General features: G+C 35.1%; 1 protein-coding gene across 2 annotated transcripts in view; it reads left to right on the top strand.

Annotated features, from left to right (window-relative positions):
• The window catches only part of LOC306872584 (glypican-6-like), a 192,411-nt gene that overhangs the window by 146,572 nt on the left and 29,202 nt on the right, over positions 1 to 16,637 (top strand). Inside the window, exons 5-7 of one of the 2 annotated variants that reach the window (XM_079421199.1) lie at positions 3,507 to 3,637; positions 6,211 to 6,354; positions 8,036 to 8,065. In XM_079421199.1, the coding sequence (XP_079277325.1) occupies positions 3,507 to 3,637; positions 6,211 to 6,354; positions 8,036 to 8,065 (305 nt within the window). The remainder of the gene's footprint in view (positions 1 to 3,506; positions 3,638 to 6,210; positions 6,355 to 8,035; positions 8,066 to 16,637) is intronic. The other variant, XM_079421200.1, reaches the window with a different exon arrangement.

The following is a 16,637-nucleotide window of genomic DNA, read 5'->3' as shown; positions in this document are numbered from 1 at the left end:
CAGATTTTGGGTACTGCAGTGGGTACTACAAATACTGTTAAGAGCTTTTACCAATCAAATTAAATCAGTAACAACAGAATTCATCTGAGGTGGCACAGAAGCTGCATCTGAATTGGTACAATTACAATTGCATAATAATGATTTTAGAAAAAATAATGTTTTTACAATACAATTTATAGAAATAGACATAGAGAGATGATGGAAAAATTAATTGAATATGAATGTCAAACTAAAACCATCTGTTGGTAAGGTGGCAACAAATCACTTGTAAGTGAGTCACAAATCATTTATTCAACGATTCAAAGCAGCAGTTGTTATGGATTACTGGACTTTGTTTGGAATTAGTTTAATTGCTGAAATAAAATAATAATAAAAAAATAAATATAATATATAATATGACATAATATATAATTTGATAAGGGTGATTTTTGTGCTCCCCTTTTTATTGATTTATCAAAGGCTTTCGACACAGTGGATCATGAAATATTGCTGCATAGATTGAAGAGCATTGGTTTATCAAGTCATGTTATTCCTTGGATTAAAAATTATTTAAGTGGAAGAACTCAGTATGTACAAGCTGAGGGTAAGCTATCTGATTCATTGGAGATTGCCAAAGGCGTTCCCCAAGGATCTGTGCTGGGGCCCCTTTTATTTATCATTTATATAAAGATAAATGATAAATAAATCAGGATGCCAACTTTAATTTTCATGCAGATGACACTGTCATGTATTGTAGTGCTTCTTCTGGGCAGCAAGCCCTGTATAAGCTTCAGTCAGCCTTCAAAGTCATTCAGTCACGGCTTTACAATTTAATACTTGTTCTGAATGCTGATAAAATGTTATTTTCAGGTTCAAAAAAACTTGACAATAATTGAATCTCTCTTCAGACCAAGGTACCGTGATTGAATTAGTAAAGAGTACAAATATCTTGGCATCATTGTTGACAATGTCCTATCTTTTGGCTCTCATATTACTCAACTGAAGGAAAAAAATGAAAATTAAGCTTGGGTTTTATTTTAGGAATAAGTTTTGTTTTTCATTTAATGCAAGAAAGAAATTAGTCTCTGCTACTTTTTTTATCTATACTTGATTATGGTGATGTAGTGTATCAGTTTGCACCTTCATATCTACTTTCTACTTTAGATGCTGTTTATCATGGTGCTCTAAGATTTATATCAGATTGTAAACCCTCAACTCATCATTGTATCTTGTATAACAGATTAGGTTGGCCTTCTTTGTCTATTAGGAGAAAAATGCATTGGTATGTAATTATTTATAAAGCCATCTTGGGGATGTTGCCTTCCTATCTTTTCTGTCTTATACAACAGAAAATTGTCGAGAAATATTCCCTTCGTTCGCAAAATTGTTACACTCCGTCTGTTCCTTTTGTTCGATCTGAACTAGGTAAGAAGGCTTTTATGTATGCAGCTCCGTCTGACTGGAATGTTCAATCGCTGAAATGGCAAAATGTGCTGTCTTTGGATCATTTTAAAACAGTTATTAAGCAAATGGAAGATGACGAGGTTAAATAATAAAAATAAATAAATAAAAATAAAAGTAAAAAATAATAAGATTTGTATAAAATTAATATCAAGTTTTGCAACCGCGCTCATATTTGTGGAAAAAAACCTTTTGATGTTGCTTAATTTTATGTAATATGAAAAACAAGATCTCATACAAGTACTTGTTTACAATCATATCTTGAATTTTTTGGGGCATTTTTATTAATTTTGGTTACATTTTTGACACAATTCCCCATTGAATCCTCTCTTTGCACAATAATATCAAAATAAATCAAATTAGAAATAAGTTATTGATTGCTTTTAAAGCCAGAATTTTTACATCATTACATTAATGAGCTTAACAAATAAATCAGACAATACACCGGCAATTTAGTGATGTCTCTGCAGTTCTGGTCTTGACCGGTCTTGAAATAAAATCCTGAGTCCTTTTAATCTGAGCCCAAGACAAGACCAAGACCTTCAAAAAATAAATAAATAAATACAATAGAATAAAAGGTCTTATAAGTCTGGTCTTGTGTACTACAACACTAAAATATAAATGTGTGTGTGTGTGTCTGTGTGTGTGCACCTGGTATTCATCACGTCCTGGGGACCAAATGTCCCCACAAGGATAGTAATACCAGTAAATCTTAATCTTGTGGGGACATTTTTTGGTCCCCATGAGGAAACAAGCTTATAAATCATACAGCATAAAGTTTTTTGAAAATCTAAAAATGCAGCATGTTTCCTGTGAGGGCTAAGTTTAGGTGTAGGGTTGGTGTAGGGCAATAGCACATACAGATTGTACAGTATAAAAACCATTACGCCTATGGGATGTCCCCATAAAACATGGAAACCCAACATGTGTGTGTTTGTGTGTGTGTGTGTGTGTGTGTGTGTGTGTGTGTGTAGGTATACATACACAGTATATGAATGAATAAAGCATTTTCAAGTAAATGGTAGCCGATTAGTAAAAATACTGTAAATTTTTTATTTCAAGTTGTCTTTGAATAACAATGTCTGTTATTCAATCAAGCAAATGAAATTGTGAAAATGAAAAAGCTTTATTATGCACAGGCACGCTAGTAAACCGTATGAAGTGTCCAACAGATGGACTGGTGGTAAATACTAGACTCAACAGGCCCTCAGAAAGCAGCACGGCTCGATGAACATTAAACTTCCTGGTTTCCCGATCAAGCCCTTGGAGTTGTATATACGACTGTCACATGGGCATAAAAACATGTAATGTATTGATTCAATTAGTGTCAACGAATTGATTTTACCCTTGAGGTTTTTCCCTCGCGTTCATATTTTGAAATCTCGAGACGTATTGTTTCTCTATAATGTCCCTCGCAGCTAAACAAATGGAGAGTCATTATGTGTTTCTGGCTGCGAAAGACAGTTTGTTAGAATAAGTAACACTGTCAGGGCAGTAATGTGTACATTTCCCTCAAAATCACTCTGGAGAATGGGAAGATGCCAAAGAAGCTGCTCGTGTGCTGTAATTAAACTGTCTTGATTTGTCTTAGCTGCTGAAGGTTGAAATTGTGCATTTTGTGTGTCTGTTAGGTGAGGACAGGGGGGGGGGGTCCTCATATTGCATATTGTGTTGTGCTCAGAAAATAAGAAGAGTGTGTGTGTGTGTGTGTGTGTGTGTGTGTGTGTGTGCACTGGTATATATGGTTTATGAGGACACAAATGTGTATAATGACATGGGTACTACAACATAAATATGGTTTATGAGGACACTTCCTGTGTTCCCGTAAAACAAAAGGCCTAAAAAGCATACAAAAGGTGTTTTATGAAATTCAAAAATTGCCAGTAGTTTCCTGTAAGAGGTAGGTTTAGGTGTAGGGTTGGTGTAGGGCGATAGAAAATACAGTTTGTACAGTATAAAAACCATTACGCTTATGGAGAGTCCCTGTAAACCACAAATGCAAGTGTGTGTGTGTGTGTGTCATGGGTCCTGTACATGACTGTGTTTCTCATCTCATGTTGTGACAGATGCCATGCTGCTGGTGGCTGACAGACTGGAAGGGCCCTTCAACATCGAGGCCGTCATGGAGCCGATAGATGTAAAGATCTCTGAGGCCATCATGACCATGCAGGACAACAGCATGCAAGTTTCATCCAAAGTACGTCTGCTCACACGCACACACACACACACACACACGTTCATTCACATACACAGAGATATCAAGGACTGAAGCTCCTCAGGCTGCAGCAGGTCCATGTGTTTTCCATACCAGAAGGAAATTCTTTAGATGAGCGCTAGTGAGGAACATGACTTTGCCGTTATTATCTGCATCTTGAGATGTTTGTTATTTGGTTCAATGACAAATAAGGATTTTCAAGGCATCAAAATCTCACTCTATTCTTAGAAATGGACATTTTTATTGGATCTTAGACATGAGACTTTTACTGTGAAGTAATGTATGCATGTATTATGTTAATTGTAATTATTATTTTAATATAAACATTAAATTAATGATTATTATACTGTTTTTTTTTTTACATTTTTATGTTAAAACCATTTGAATATATTTCATAGATTATATATTTTTTACATTTAAACAATTATAGAATTAAAAATTTTGAAATGTACTTTTTTTTAAATGTTTACTATTTAATTTATATATTAAAAAGCTAATTTAAAAGTATTAATAGTAAAATTCTATTTATATACTTATATATTAATTTACTTTATAATTTTACTTTATTCATTTAATTTATATACTTTTAAATTTTAAAAATAATTTTTTTCTCTAAAAAATTTCCTTTTTAAATTTATTATCGATAGTTAAACCATCATGCCATTTTTGCCTGAATAAATAAAGCAATTTAAAATAAATGATAACACTTTTCGGTGTTTTCAAGTGTAAAGTGACAGGACAGGCGAAAGGACAGATGGACGGATGGATGGCTTTCTCAAATATATCAGAAATATGTAGTTTTACAGATGTTTTGTGGTGATGTTGATGAAATATGCATGTTGCTCATAAAACATGTTGTAAAGCCACACCGCAGGTAGCAAAGCTTTCAGCACGAGCTCTCAAATTCAGGCAAATTAGCCATGTCTCCCTGATGGTCTTCCACTCGGAGGCCAGAACAAAAAATAAAATGTGGCTTGGTCATCAGATTCTAATGCGAAAGAATGAAAGAATACTCTCTGTGTGGTGTGTTTCGAGTGCCAAACTCCTCTTTTACATTAAAAGCTTCTGGAAAGCAGGACCTGATTGAAAATGCACAGAGAGCATGGAAATCAGTGTGTGCATGTCAGCCCGAGACTCTGAATGGTAATCATAGTGACAGATCGTCCGATATCAGAGTGCAGACGACATCCTGCCATAAGAGCCAGCCGTGCCATTAAAATCTTCCATCACTGTCAGCTCACCCACAATTCAATGCAAAGCATGCATTATTGCTCTCGTGACATACATGTTTAACATGTTTGCCTTTGAATTGACCAGCTGAAAATCTTGAGGGTCGGTATCCTTGGAATTACAATGTGTTTGTTTATTTTCAAATGTTAATATGCATGAATTTAGCACTTAACTTAAAATGGTATTTTATCTAAATGTATATGTATTAACAATATGACTACACTGACACTATCTGATGAGAAGAAAACTTAAAATGAAATAAAAAATAAAATTAGTAAAAAATAAATGCAAGTTGAGTTGAATTGAGCTAAATATTCACACCATTGTCTTCTGTAGAGCATTTTATATCTGAATCAAATTTGTTTGTTTATTGGCCTTTCTGTTTCTGTATCTAAAAACATTAAAAAAAATGAAATAAAATGTTTAAAATAAAGCTTAAACTTTTTTTATTTCTGTTAGATGCCAAGGCAACTTTTTTTTTTTTTTTGCTCAGTTTAACTTGAAGAACTAAAATGACTAAAATTAAACAATTTAAAATGTAACTATTCAGCCTTTTTTTTAATTGAGAAAAACACAACAAAAAAAGTAAAATTGTAACTAAAATGAAAGCAAAAACATTATAAACATTTTATTTTATTTTATTTATTTTATTTTTTTCCTTACCTTAGCCACTGATTAAAAAATTCAGCCATGCACAAAGCCGGTTAAAACTGGTTAAAGGTATGCACATACTTGTATAGAGCAGTGCTTCCCAAACCTGTCCTGGAGGGCCCCCTGTCCTGCACATTTTGTATGTCTCCCTAATCAGACACACCCAATTTAGTTTTTGCAGTCTCTACTAATGAGTTGATGAGTGGAATTAGGTGTGTTAGATAAGGGAGACATACAAAATATGCAGGGCAGGGGGGCCTCCAGGACAGGTTTGGGAAGCACTGGCATAGAGTCAAGGTCCTTGCATACTGAGTCAGATATTTTCGTATGCGTTTTTTCATATAGAAAATTTTGGACGAAAAAATCAGACTCGTGTCTGAATGGCCTTAAGATTGTCAAACCAGGATATAGTGTATAGCTCAAAATGAGCACACTGAGTAAATGAGTATAAACATTTATGCATTCGGCACATGCTTTTATCTAAAGCTTAACTTATACTTTACACTTGATCAGTTCATGAATTCAGCTACAGTGAATTGCCTGTTGCATTAAACAATTCAAAGCAAAATATCTCCTTGTCATCGCACTTCATTCTTTATTTTCACCTCTTTTGCAATAGCTGTCTTTATACCCTAACTGCAGGGACTGATGCATCCCCTCTTTGGTAATTATAGGTGTTTCAGGGATGCGGTCATCCCAAAGCAGCTGGAGTGGGCCGATCTGCCCGGGGGATCTCGGATGTGTTCAACAGTCGCTTCAGACCCTACAGTCCAGAAGAGAGGCCGACCACGGCAGCCGGCACCAGCCTGGACAGACTGGTGAGTGGGTGGCAGCGAGGGCATAGCGGGGCAGCGTGGGAAGGCGTGAGTGGGCGATGGTGACCTTTGCAGGTCGGACCCGAGAGAATGCAGCGGCCGCCGGGGAAAACTTTAGTGGTGGTACTGGATGAAAAATTAGAAACCTTTAATTTTAACCTTTTTTTAGGGTTAAATTAAATAGAAATAGCTCTGAAGTCCAGCTTAATAAGGTTGGGTGAAGGTTTTCGTGGTTATTATTATTATTATTTTATTGTTTGTTTGTTTTTGTATATGAAGTATGAAGCATTTTTATAATGAAGTAGTATCTGAGTGTATTGAGTTCCTCTACTGGAAATACAGCGTTCTCATAATGCATAACAAGAAAACAGGGAAATATTAATTTGACCTAAAAGTAGAACAAGATTCCTTTTTCTCTTGAGTTATAAAAACATTTAGGGAGCAGTCCATTTTATCATTTAACACGAGTTACTTATAATACTTATAACAGATGAAAATATATATGAATTTGACCTAAAAGTAGAACAAGATGCTTTTTAAATCTTGTAAAACATTTATTTATTTATGTGTTTGTTTGTTTTTTGTTTGTTTGTTTGTTGGTTGATGTTTTGTTTGTTTGATTGATTGTTTGTTATATGAACATTAAGGGAATGTTCCATTTTGCAAACAATTCCATAATGCAAAAGTTACTTTGGAATGTTTCTATGAACATTCTGAAGCAAGTAGTCAAAGTTGCAAACAAACAAACAAACAATAAATAAATAAAATTGCTGGTACCACTTTACTTAATGAATTACTTAATGCATTTTTATATCCCTTGTAATGAACCTTATGATGCATTGTATGGTCTTGTGTTTTGTTTTGTTATAATTGTTATTTTTGGTCTTATGATAGTAGTGTCAAGGTCTACTCAAGTTCCTCTACTGGAATAAAGTGCTCTGACTCATAATACATAATACAAGAATAGATCAAATTTGAATTTGACTTGTTGAACAAGATGCATTTTAAATGTTTGAAAATGTTTTATATGAACAGAGAATATTCCATTTAATCATTTTGAAATGTTACTTTTGAATGTTCCCTGAAGGATTTTAAAACATCCAACTAAAACATTCCATGTATGATGTATGCATTTTTTTTTCTTTTTTGTGCTAATGTATTCATTTATTTATTTATTTATAGGCTTATAATGAAGTAGCATCTAAGAGTTGCTCTACTGGAATAAAGTGTTCTGACTCATAATACCTAACAAGAATAGATGAGAATATGAATTTGACTTAAAAGTAGAACAAGATAACATCTGCGCATAATCTTATTTTAGCCTCCAGCTAACCGGGAGACTTCATGTAAAATGACTTTCTATCCAATATGTGCGAGTGCTTTTTTCCATTCAGCTGTGTATCGGATGAGTTTAAAGTTAAGCCTGGAATTTATAATGCAGACGTGATGGTTAAATAAATGTTGAGTTAGAGAGACGTGTTTGTGTGTAAAGGGGATGTGCTTGGTTTTTTAGACCGATGGGAATGGGATGGAATATCCCAGCAATGCCATTCATCAAATGTAATCGTGCATATTGCTTTTCTGTCTAATGCATATTTATCATGTGTTTGCCCGTGGTATGCTTTCTCATCTCCACTTTCAATGAAATCCCTTTTTTCCTCTGTTTTTTGCTTCCGCATCCCAGAGGATTGTCTGGAGGACGATGCAACACAGCGTAAGCCATCCAACCCTCCTCTCACTTTACCTCCATCATTTGTCTTGTGGCTTCCAGCCTTCTCTTCATCTCTCCCTCCTCTCCTTTATCCGCTGGTGTACTTTCTCTTGTTTTCTGGGTAGTTTTGCGCTGTATATCTGTGCTGGCGAGACTTAAGGAAGATGTTAAATCCATCGTCTCATTAGAGGGATAATTCACTAAAAAATGAAGAGTCTGGCACCATTTACTCACAATAATGTTGTTCCAAACCACTTTACTACTCACTCTATTTTGTGCAATTACAATGCAAGGGGACTGAAGTTTTCAAGCTTCAAAAAAGACACAAAACATGAGGGTGAGTAAATGATGACAGAATTTGTATCATTTGAATTTATGTAGGATGTGTATTACTTCCATTATGGTTGACAAAAGTCTTACTGTTCAAAATTTTAAGGTCAGTAAGACTTTTTTTTTTTTTGTCCGGGTTATTCAGCAAGAATACATCAAATTGATAAAAATGGATAATTAAGACATTTATAATGTCACAAAAAATATTTTAAATAAATGCTGTTCTTTTGACTCTCTATTGACTAAAGAATCACAATTTCCACAAAAATATGAAGCAGCACAACTGTTTTCAACATTGATAATAATCAGAAATGTTTCTTGAGCAGCAAATCAGCATATTGGGATTATTTTGGAAGGATCATGTGACATGAAATTCAGCTTTGATCACAGGAATCAATTACATTTTAACATATATTCAAATAGAAATCAGATATTTTAAATTGTAATAATATGTCAAAACATTCCTGTTTTTTTTTCTGTATTTTTAGTCAAATAAACGCAGCCTTGAGACTTAACAGCTTTAAAAAAAAATCTTACCAACCTCAAACTTTTGAACGGCAGTATACGTGTGTGTGTGTTTGTGTGTGTGTGTTTGTGTGTGTGTGTGTGTGTGAGTGTGCGTGTGTGTGTGTGTGTGTGTGTGTGTGGTATAAATAGCTAGTAACAAAGCACTTAAACTCAGGTTGCTCTGTAGGGACTGTCCTGTAGTAAATGTCCGATCAGTTGCCTGTTTGGAGAAAAAAATGGGTTTGCTAACTGACAAATCGCCTCATATATCAGGGAGTTGAAATTGTCCTCACAGAAGTAAAGGCTTGGAAGGGAATCTTTGTGCTGTTTTCCGGCAGTGTTACTCATAACACAGAGGATGTGGAGTGGCAGCAAATTACTGTGGCTGCCAACGCAGCTAATTCAACAGCGTACAGTTACCGAGACCAACAAAACACTCTGAACAGACTGCTGGAGTGTGACAGTGAGAGATGGAATGAGAAGAAATTAAAAGCTTATTGGTGGAACCAGAAAAAAGTGATTAATCTCAGTTTTTATTAATTTTCTTGGGTTTTCCATTCAAGAATTCTTGACTTTGATGTAATGTTTTGGAATTGATTCCAAAAGTTGATTCCAGGCTCATTTAGAAAAAGAGAGAGGCAAAGCGGGACTTGACCATTTTTATTCAAACTAACTAGAGCTTTTCTTTGCACACACACACCGATTAGCTGTAGCAGCAGGAAGCATCTTTAAAAATGCATTTGTGGTCGGTCTGAAACGAATGAACTGTTGACACCACTTTCATTGGCTTTAATGGTGCTCTTGTGTTCACTTACACTTGGCCTGTCTGACAGTGACTAACCCACATGACCACTAACCGTGTTAACCAGCTGCAAAAGTGTGTTCATGACCCTTGACATAACGTAGACCTGTAAATGCAGAAAAAGCTGCACAATGTTCGATTTCTTGGTCCTTTACGATTGCTGTTTGTCAGATTGTATGATTCCTGTAACCCAGTGTTTTATGTTTTTAATTGTGAAGAAATAATTTCTGAATGTTCTCAAAATGTTCGAAATGTTTACATTTTTCATTGTTAAGGGAATAGTTAATTTTATAAATGTTCTCTAAATGCTCAAAATGTTTTTTTTTTTTTTAAATGTTTTCTGTTATAATGTTAAGGAAACATTTTATTATATAATTTTTTTTAAATGTTTTAAAACCATTTTGTCTTGGTTATATGAACATTGTAGGAACATTTCATTATATAAACATAATGAGGGCATTACTTTTGAATCTTCTCTAAACCTTCAAAACATCCAGTTTGTAAAATGTTAAAAAAAAAAATCTTGACATGTTAAGGGAACATTACATTTAGTCAGTTCAGAAACATTGTATGTTCTCTGAAAATTCTGAAACAAGTAGTAACTTTTTTTTTTTTAAATGATGCACATTTAGCTAAAACAAAACAAAACAAAAAAACTTTCTATTGATGTTACTGCATTATTTCTGAATGATAAAAATTAACATTCGGTTTTTAAAATGTTTTCTTAGTCATAGTACCATTAAGAGAACATTCCACTTTATTATTTTGCAAACATTATGGGAATGTTACTTTTTACCGACATTTCTGAAACAAGTATTAACATTTAAACAATTTGTTAGACAAATGCCAAACTAAAACATTTCACAAAATAAGTTCCATGAACGAACATTTTGAGAACATTACAGATCACATAACTTACCAATAACATTAAGAGAACGTTTGTTCATAAGTTTCAGAGAACTTGCCAGAACTTTAGCCGAATTCTCAAACCATTCCCTGTTAAAGAAGGGCATTAGAGACTCAACTTTTTAGACAATAGCATCCACCTGTCATCAAGCAAAAGACCTGTATGTGGAGCATTTGTCATTTTGTTTTGCTCTGACTGAAGGTTGTGATTGTAGTTTATTCTGGATGCTAAGCCCACGTAGGCTGCAGTTGAAATGTCACGTGAGCTGCTGACTAGCACACAAAGCTTGACCTTGTTGGTTTCAAACATTACAAACAGATCAAATGTAGAAATCTCATGTTTACCAAAGGAGTGACCCGTCATTGCACCATGAGTGCAGTCCATTACATTAATTGCATTTTGTACAGCTGACTATCACTGCAAATTGCCTTGGAGAGTTTTGGAGAGCTTTTTTTTTTTTTTTTTTTTTTTTTTTTTTTGGCCTTCAGTTTTGTTGGAGTCATTATATTCTTTATAACACCAGAAACAGTATGCTTAAACAGTAAATAACTTTCATCAATAGTAAACACTGTATGTTTGTAAAGATTTGAGCTCAATATATACTTCCTGTTCCATATTACAATAATAATAATAATAATATCACATACATACATATTTATTATTATTATTATTATTATTGGCAGTTGTTGTGATTAGTGGTGCATCTTTATCATTTTTTATAATTAAACATTTTTTATTAAAAAAAGTCTAATCTTCTGCCAGTCCAATCATACCACTCAGGAAGATTCTACTGCTTCCGATTTATTTGTCATACTGTAAATAGCACGTTTTAGTTATTCTGTATTGCATTATGGGATACACTGTATGTGTTTGCATACTTTTACACTTTATATTGCATGAGTAGTACAGTATTTCAAACATTCAGTGTCTCAGTTTTCCAGTGATGCTTCTAAAGAACAATGTTGAACAAGTGAAACAGATTCTGCTTATTATTCAACTCCATCAGAGATCCATTAAGTCCTCAGCTATAAAACCCTGAACCCACAGGCCTGTTTTCAGAAAACCCCCAGAGCTTTGAGAGCTGACCATACAATATTTGCTAACTTGCTCATTGCCCTGCTTGCTTGTGTTTTGTGCTTTAATGAATCAGTTTGTGATCCAAGCATCGCACCGGCTACAGAAATCAACAGCTCTGATGACAAAATATCAGTGCAAATGAGTGCCCCTGGTCTGATAGCAGCAGGTAAACACGCAGCGGCCATCTGACTCAAATGTAAAGATGCATTATCTGTGCTCTCGTCCAAACACAGCGCAGTCCAAGTCTGGCAACCGCACTCATGTTTCTCTGCGCTACACCCAATTTATTTCCATCACTGTGTACATGACTTGAGTCATAAAAGAGCCTATGCTGCTAACCTCAGGGAGCAGACGTGTATAGAAGACTGAAGCACAGGGTTTAAGCAAGAACAGGCTGGACGTCCTTCATAAAGTAATGATGAGATGCTTCTCTATCAGTGTAGTGATTGTTTTCTAACAGTAGGATGTTTTAGTGATATGTTATTGTGTTGTTTTTCTATGGTCATTGTTTATGATTTCTTACATCAGCTGCTAAAGTAGTTGTTTTTCTTGACAACATTGAATGATGCATTTCAAGTGCAGGTGACCAGAAAAAATGCCCTTAAAACCAAACATTAAAATTATTTATATATATATATATATATATATATATATATATATATATATATATATGCGTGTGTGTGTGTGTGTGAAACGATTGCTTTTAGCTTTTAGTGTTTTATTTCTTATTTATTTTGACAAAATAGTATATATTTTTAAATAAAATAATAAAATATATTAAAAAATGTATTTTATTTTTTTATTTATTTTATTTAGACAAAATAGTATATATTTTTAAATAGCATATTTTTTAAAACGATTGACTTCTTGAGTGTTTTTATTTTATTTGACAAAACATGAAATCATAAAATCAAATATTGAAATAAATCAAAATAATCATATTTAAAAATGTTGTTGTTGTTTGTTTTTTTGTTGTTGTTGTTGTTTTATCCAAAGTCTGTCCTTCATAAAATAATGATGAGGTGCTTCTCTATCAATATAGTGAACGTTTTTAACAGTAAGATGTTTTAGCAGTGTTCTGTTGTATTATTTCTCTATGCTCAATGTTTATGACTGGTTACACAAGCTGCTAAAGCAACTGTTTTCTTGAGGAACTTTGATGCATTTCAAGTGGCGAGCAAAATGATTAGCATGCAAAAGTAAACAAAAAGGTCTTCAAAATCAAATATCGAAATGTTTTAAGTATAAGTAGAGCATCCCTCTTTATCTTTGGAGCTTTAAATGTCTGGAATGATTTGGATCAGAGACCTAGAAAGAGCTTCCTGTGTGTGAATGGGGAAGTTGTTAAGGGAGCACTTTTGCAACTAAAAGCAGTTTGCTGTACGTGACCCAAGTATCATAAGTATGATTAAGGAAATGAATTTAAATAGGTTTTAAAGCTCATTGAAGTTTTAATGGAAGCACTTAGCCCTGAGACTTATAGGCGTCCTCTTGGGAGCCGAGTGAATGAGAACACAAGAACAAGCCGTTTAAAGTAACGAGCCTCTTCATGCTAGAAGACACGAAATAGCGTCAGGAGGTTGAGCTGGAGGTGTGTTAAAGTATACGTAGATAACATAAGCTGTCATACTCTTTAAGCACTGATAGATTTATGTCTTACATCATTCACATCACAGACATCAGTAGTCAGGCTTCTATCCATGTATTTTAATGCAAATATTGGGAAATTGCATTAAAACCGCTGGATTGAAACACCAAGATGTGAATAGAATTTCCAAAATGTTTAACTTTCATGTATAACTTGGAAGGAAACATAGCTAATTATATTCTTCCCTAGACTGAAATCAGACTGGATTTTTCTATAATGTTTCAGTGTTTGTCACTGAGAGCAATGACACTGAATGCAAAGAAATTGGATATTTTTAAGGTGATGTGTGTGATGTTTGCAATGTTAAAATATGTTCTTCTACGGCCATTTTAATAAGCAGATAGTTTGTAAGACATTTGTATAGTTTGATTTCAACCCACAATTCTGTGGTGGTTTTAAAATCTGTTTGTTTGAGCAACCTGGCAGAGTAACATTAGCTTAACCAATGGCATGAGTTTGGGGGTGGGGCTATAAGTTTGTTGACCAATAACAGACAGGGGAGTGTTTTGGAAACTTGTTTCTGTTGCAGAGAGAAATTAAATTAAATTCGACCACTTTTTTTTTTTTAAATAAACATTTGAAATATTTTTTAAATAAACTTTTGAAAAATTTCAAATACAATTTTAGTTTTGTTAAATTGTAGCCTAATTAAAAATAATTACATTCGCGCACGAGTCATGTTTTTCATGGGATTCATACCCAAAAATTCAAAGTCCAACTCTGAGCCGGCTGAGCTACCGAGCAAGCTTGTTACATCCGGAAAGCAAAACATAGCTGCAATCATAACTGTGTATGAAAATGATTACAAGTGCTCTCTGTTTTACCAACCTCTAGTGTTCATTTCTGTTGGAAACTGCAGTGATATATACTTATTGGTACGTATTTCACGTCTTGCGAAAAAGTTCCCACGGGTACAATTTCTCACCAATTGGTCCAAGACTTAATTTTATAGCTCTATGCTAAATGTGATTTGTTTCTCTTTAGAGATACTCCTATGAGAAATTCCTGAAAAAAATGACCAGTAAAATCTTCTAAGAAGTGTTTTTGACGTGCACGATTCGAGAAGTTGAAGCCATGCTAGACTGTTTTCAGATGATAAAACACAATCTGTAGCTGAATTCGTGGTAATCCATATTGTGGAGGATGCTTTGGAGGCGTTCGCTCAATGCAGGCCCACTTTATTATGTGTAGGCGTTGAACCAGACTGTTCCTCATCTAGCTTGAAGGCTCGTCTGACTAATTACTTGACTTCCAGATGTCTCCGGCTTATGTGTACAGACAGAGCAGAATGTCAAGCGGATGACGCAGGTTACATGGTTGCAGGTGATCTGTAGGATGTCATGCAAGTCAGTTTCTTTTTTTTGGCTACAAATCAGCCACTTGACATGCTCATGCCGACTGATGCATGAACCGAAAACTCCATTATGATCCATTATGAATCATCACCTGTGATTTAGTATGTTTTCCAATCACTGATTGCTCCTAATTTGCATCCCAATGTCTAGAAAGATGACAGGAAGAAAAATGGCCGTTGCGTTTGCATCAAGCGATGAATACGGTCACAGAGTTCCAGTATAAATAAACAGAATTCAATTTAGCAACCGATAGTTGTTTGGAAACCAAATAGATACGCCTTCATTGGCTATTATAAGTGCCATTTCCATAATACTCTCCATCTCCAGTGTATGTAGGAGGCTTTTAACAGCAGCCAGAGGAGAAATGGAAATAAATGAAGAGGTTTGGGAAACTGTAGATTAATAAGAGCCACATCTGCAGATCATTCTTTTGCTACACTGTCAGCTTCATGTGAATCAGGAGTATATATACAGTGGTGTGAAAAAGTGTTGGTCCCCTTCCTGATTTTTTATTTTATTGCATGTTTGTCACACTTTAAAACATAACTGTTAAAACAACTGTGGTTTATCACACCTGAGTTCAGTTTCTCTATCCACACCCAGGACTGATTACAGCCACACCTGTTCGCAATCAAGAAATCACTTAAATAGGACCTGCCTGACAAAGTGAAGTAGACCAAAAGATCCTCAAAAGCTACACATCATGTTGAGATCCAAAGAAATTCAGGAACAAATGAGAAAGAAAGTAATTGAGATCTATCAGTCTGGAAAAGGTTATAAAGCCATTTCTAAAGCTATGGGACTCCAGCGAACCACAGTGAGAGCCATTATCCACAAATGGCGAAAACATGGAACAGTGGTGAACCTTCCCAGGAGTGGCCGGCCGACCAAAATTACCCCAAGAGCGCAGCGACGACTCATCCAAGAGGTCACAAAAGACCCCACAACAACATCTAAAGAACTGCAGGCCTCACTTGCCTCAGTTAAGGTCAGTGTTCATGACTCCATCATAAGAAAGAGACTGGGCAAAAATGGCCTGCATGGCAGAGTTCCAAGACGAAAACTGCTGCTGAGCAAAAAGAACATAAAGGCTCATCTCAGTTTTGTCAGAAAACATCTCCATCTCCATGATCCCCAAGACTTTTGGGAAAATACTCTGTGGACTGACGAGACAAAAGTTGAACTTTTTGGAAGGTGTGTGTCCCATTACATCTGGCGTAAAAGTAATACAGCATTTAAGAAAAAGAACATCATACCAGCAGTAAAATATGGTGGTGGTAGTGTGATGGTCTGGGGCTGTTTTGCTGCTTCAGGACCTGGAAGACTTGCTGTGATAAATGGAACCATGAATTCAGCTGTCTACCAAAAAATCCTGAAGGACAATGTCCGGCCGTCTGTTCGTGACCTCAAGCTGAAGCGAACTTGGGTTCTGCAGCAGGACAATGATCCAAAACACACCAGCAAATCCACCTCTGAATGGCTGAAGAAAAACAAAATGAAGACTTTGGAGTGGCCTAGTCAAAGTCCTGACCTGAATCCTATTGAGATGCTGTGGCATGACCTTAAAAAGGCAGTTCATGCTCGAAAACCCTCCAATGTGGCTGAATTACAACAATTCTGCCAAGATAAGTGGGCCTAAATTCCTCCACAGCGCTGTAACAGACTCATTGCAAGTTATCGCAAACGCTTGATTGCAGTTGTTGCTGCTAAGAGTGGCCCAACCAGTTATTAGGTTTAGGGGGCAAGCACTTTTTCACACAGGGCCATTTGGTTTGGATTTTGTTTTCCCTTCATAATAAAAAACTTCATTCAAAAACTGCATGTTGTGTTTACTTGTGTTATCTTTGATTAATATTTAAATTTGTTTAATGATCTGAAACATTAGTGTGACAAACATGCAAAAAAATAAAAAATCAGGAAGGGGGCCAACACTTTTTCATACCACTGTG

The sequence above is a fragment of the Barbus barbus genome, assembly GCF_936440315.1.
Source record: "Barbus barbus genome assembly, chromosome: 7".
Classification (NCBI taxonomy): domain Eukaryota; kingdom Metazoa; phylum Chordata; class Actinopteri; order Cypriniformes; family Cyprinidae; genus Barbus; species Barbus barbus.
This window is presented reverse-complemented; position numbering and strand designations above follow the sequence as displayed.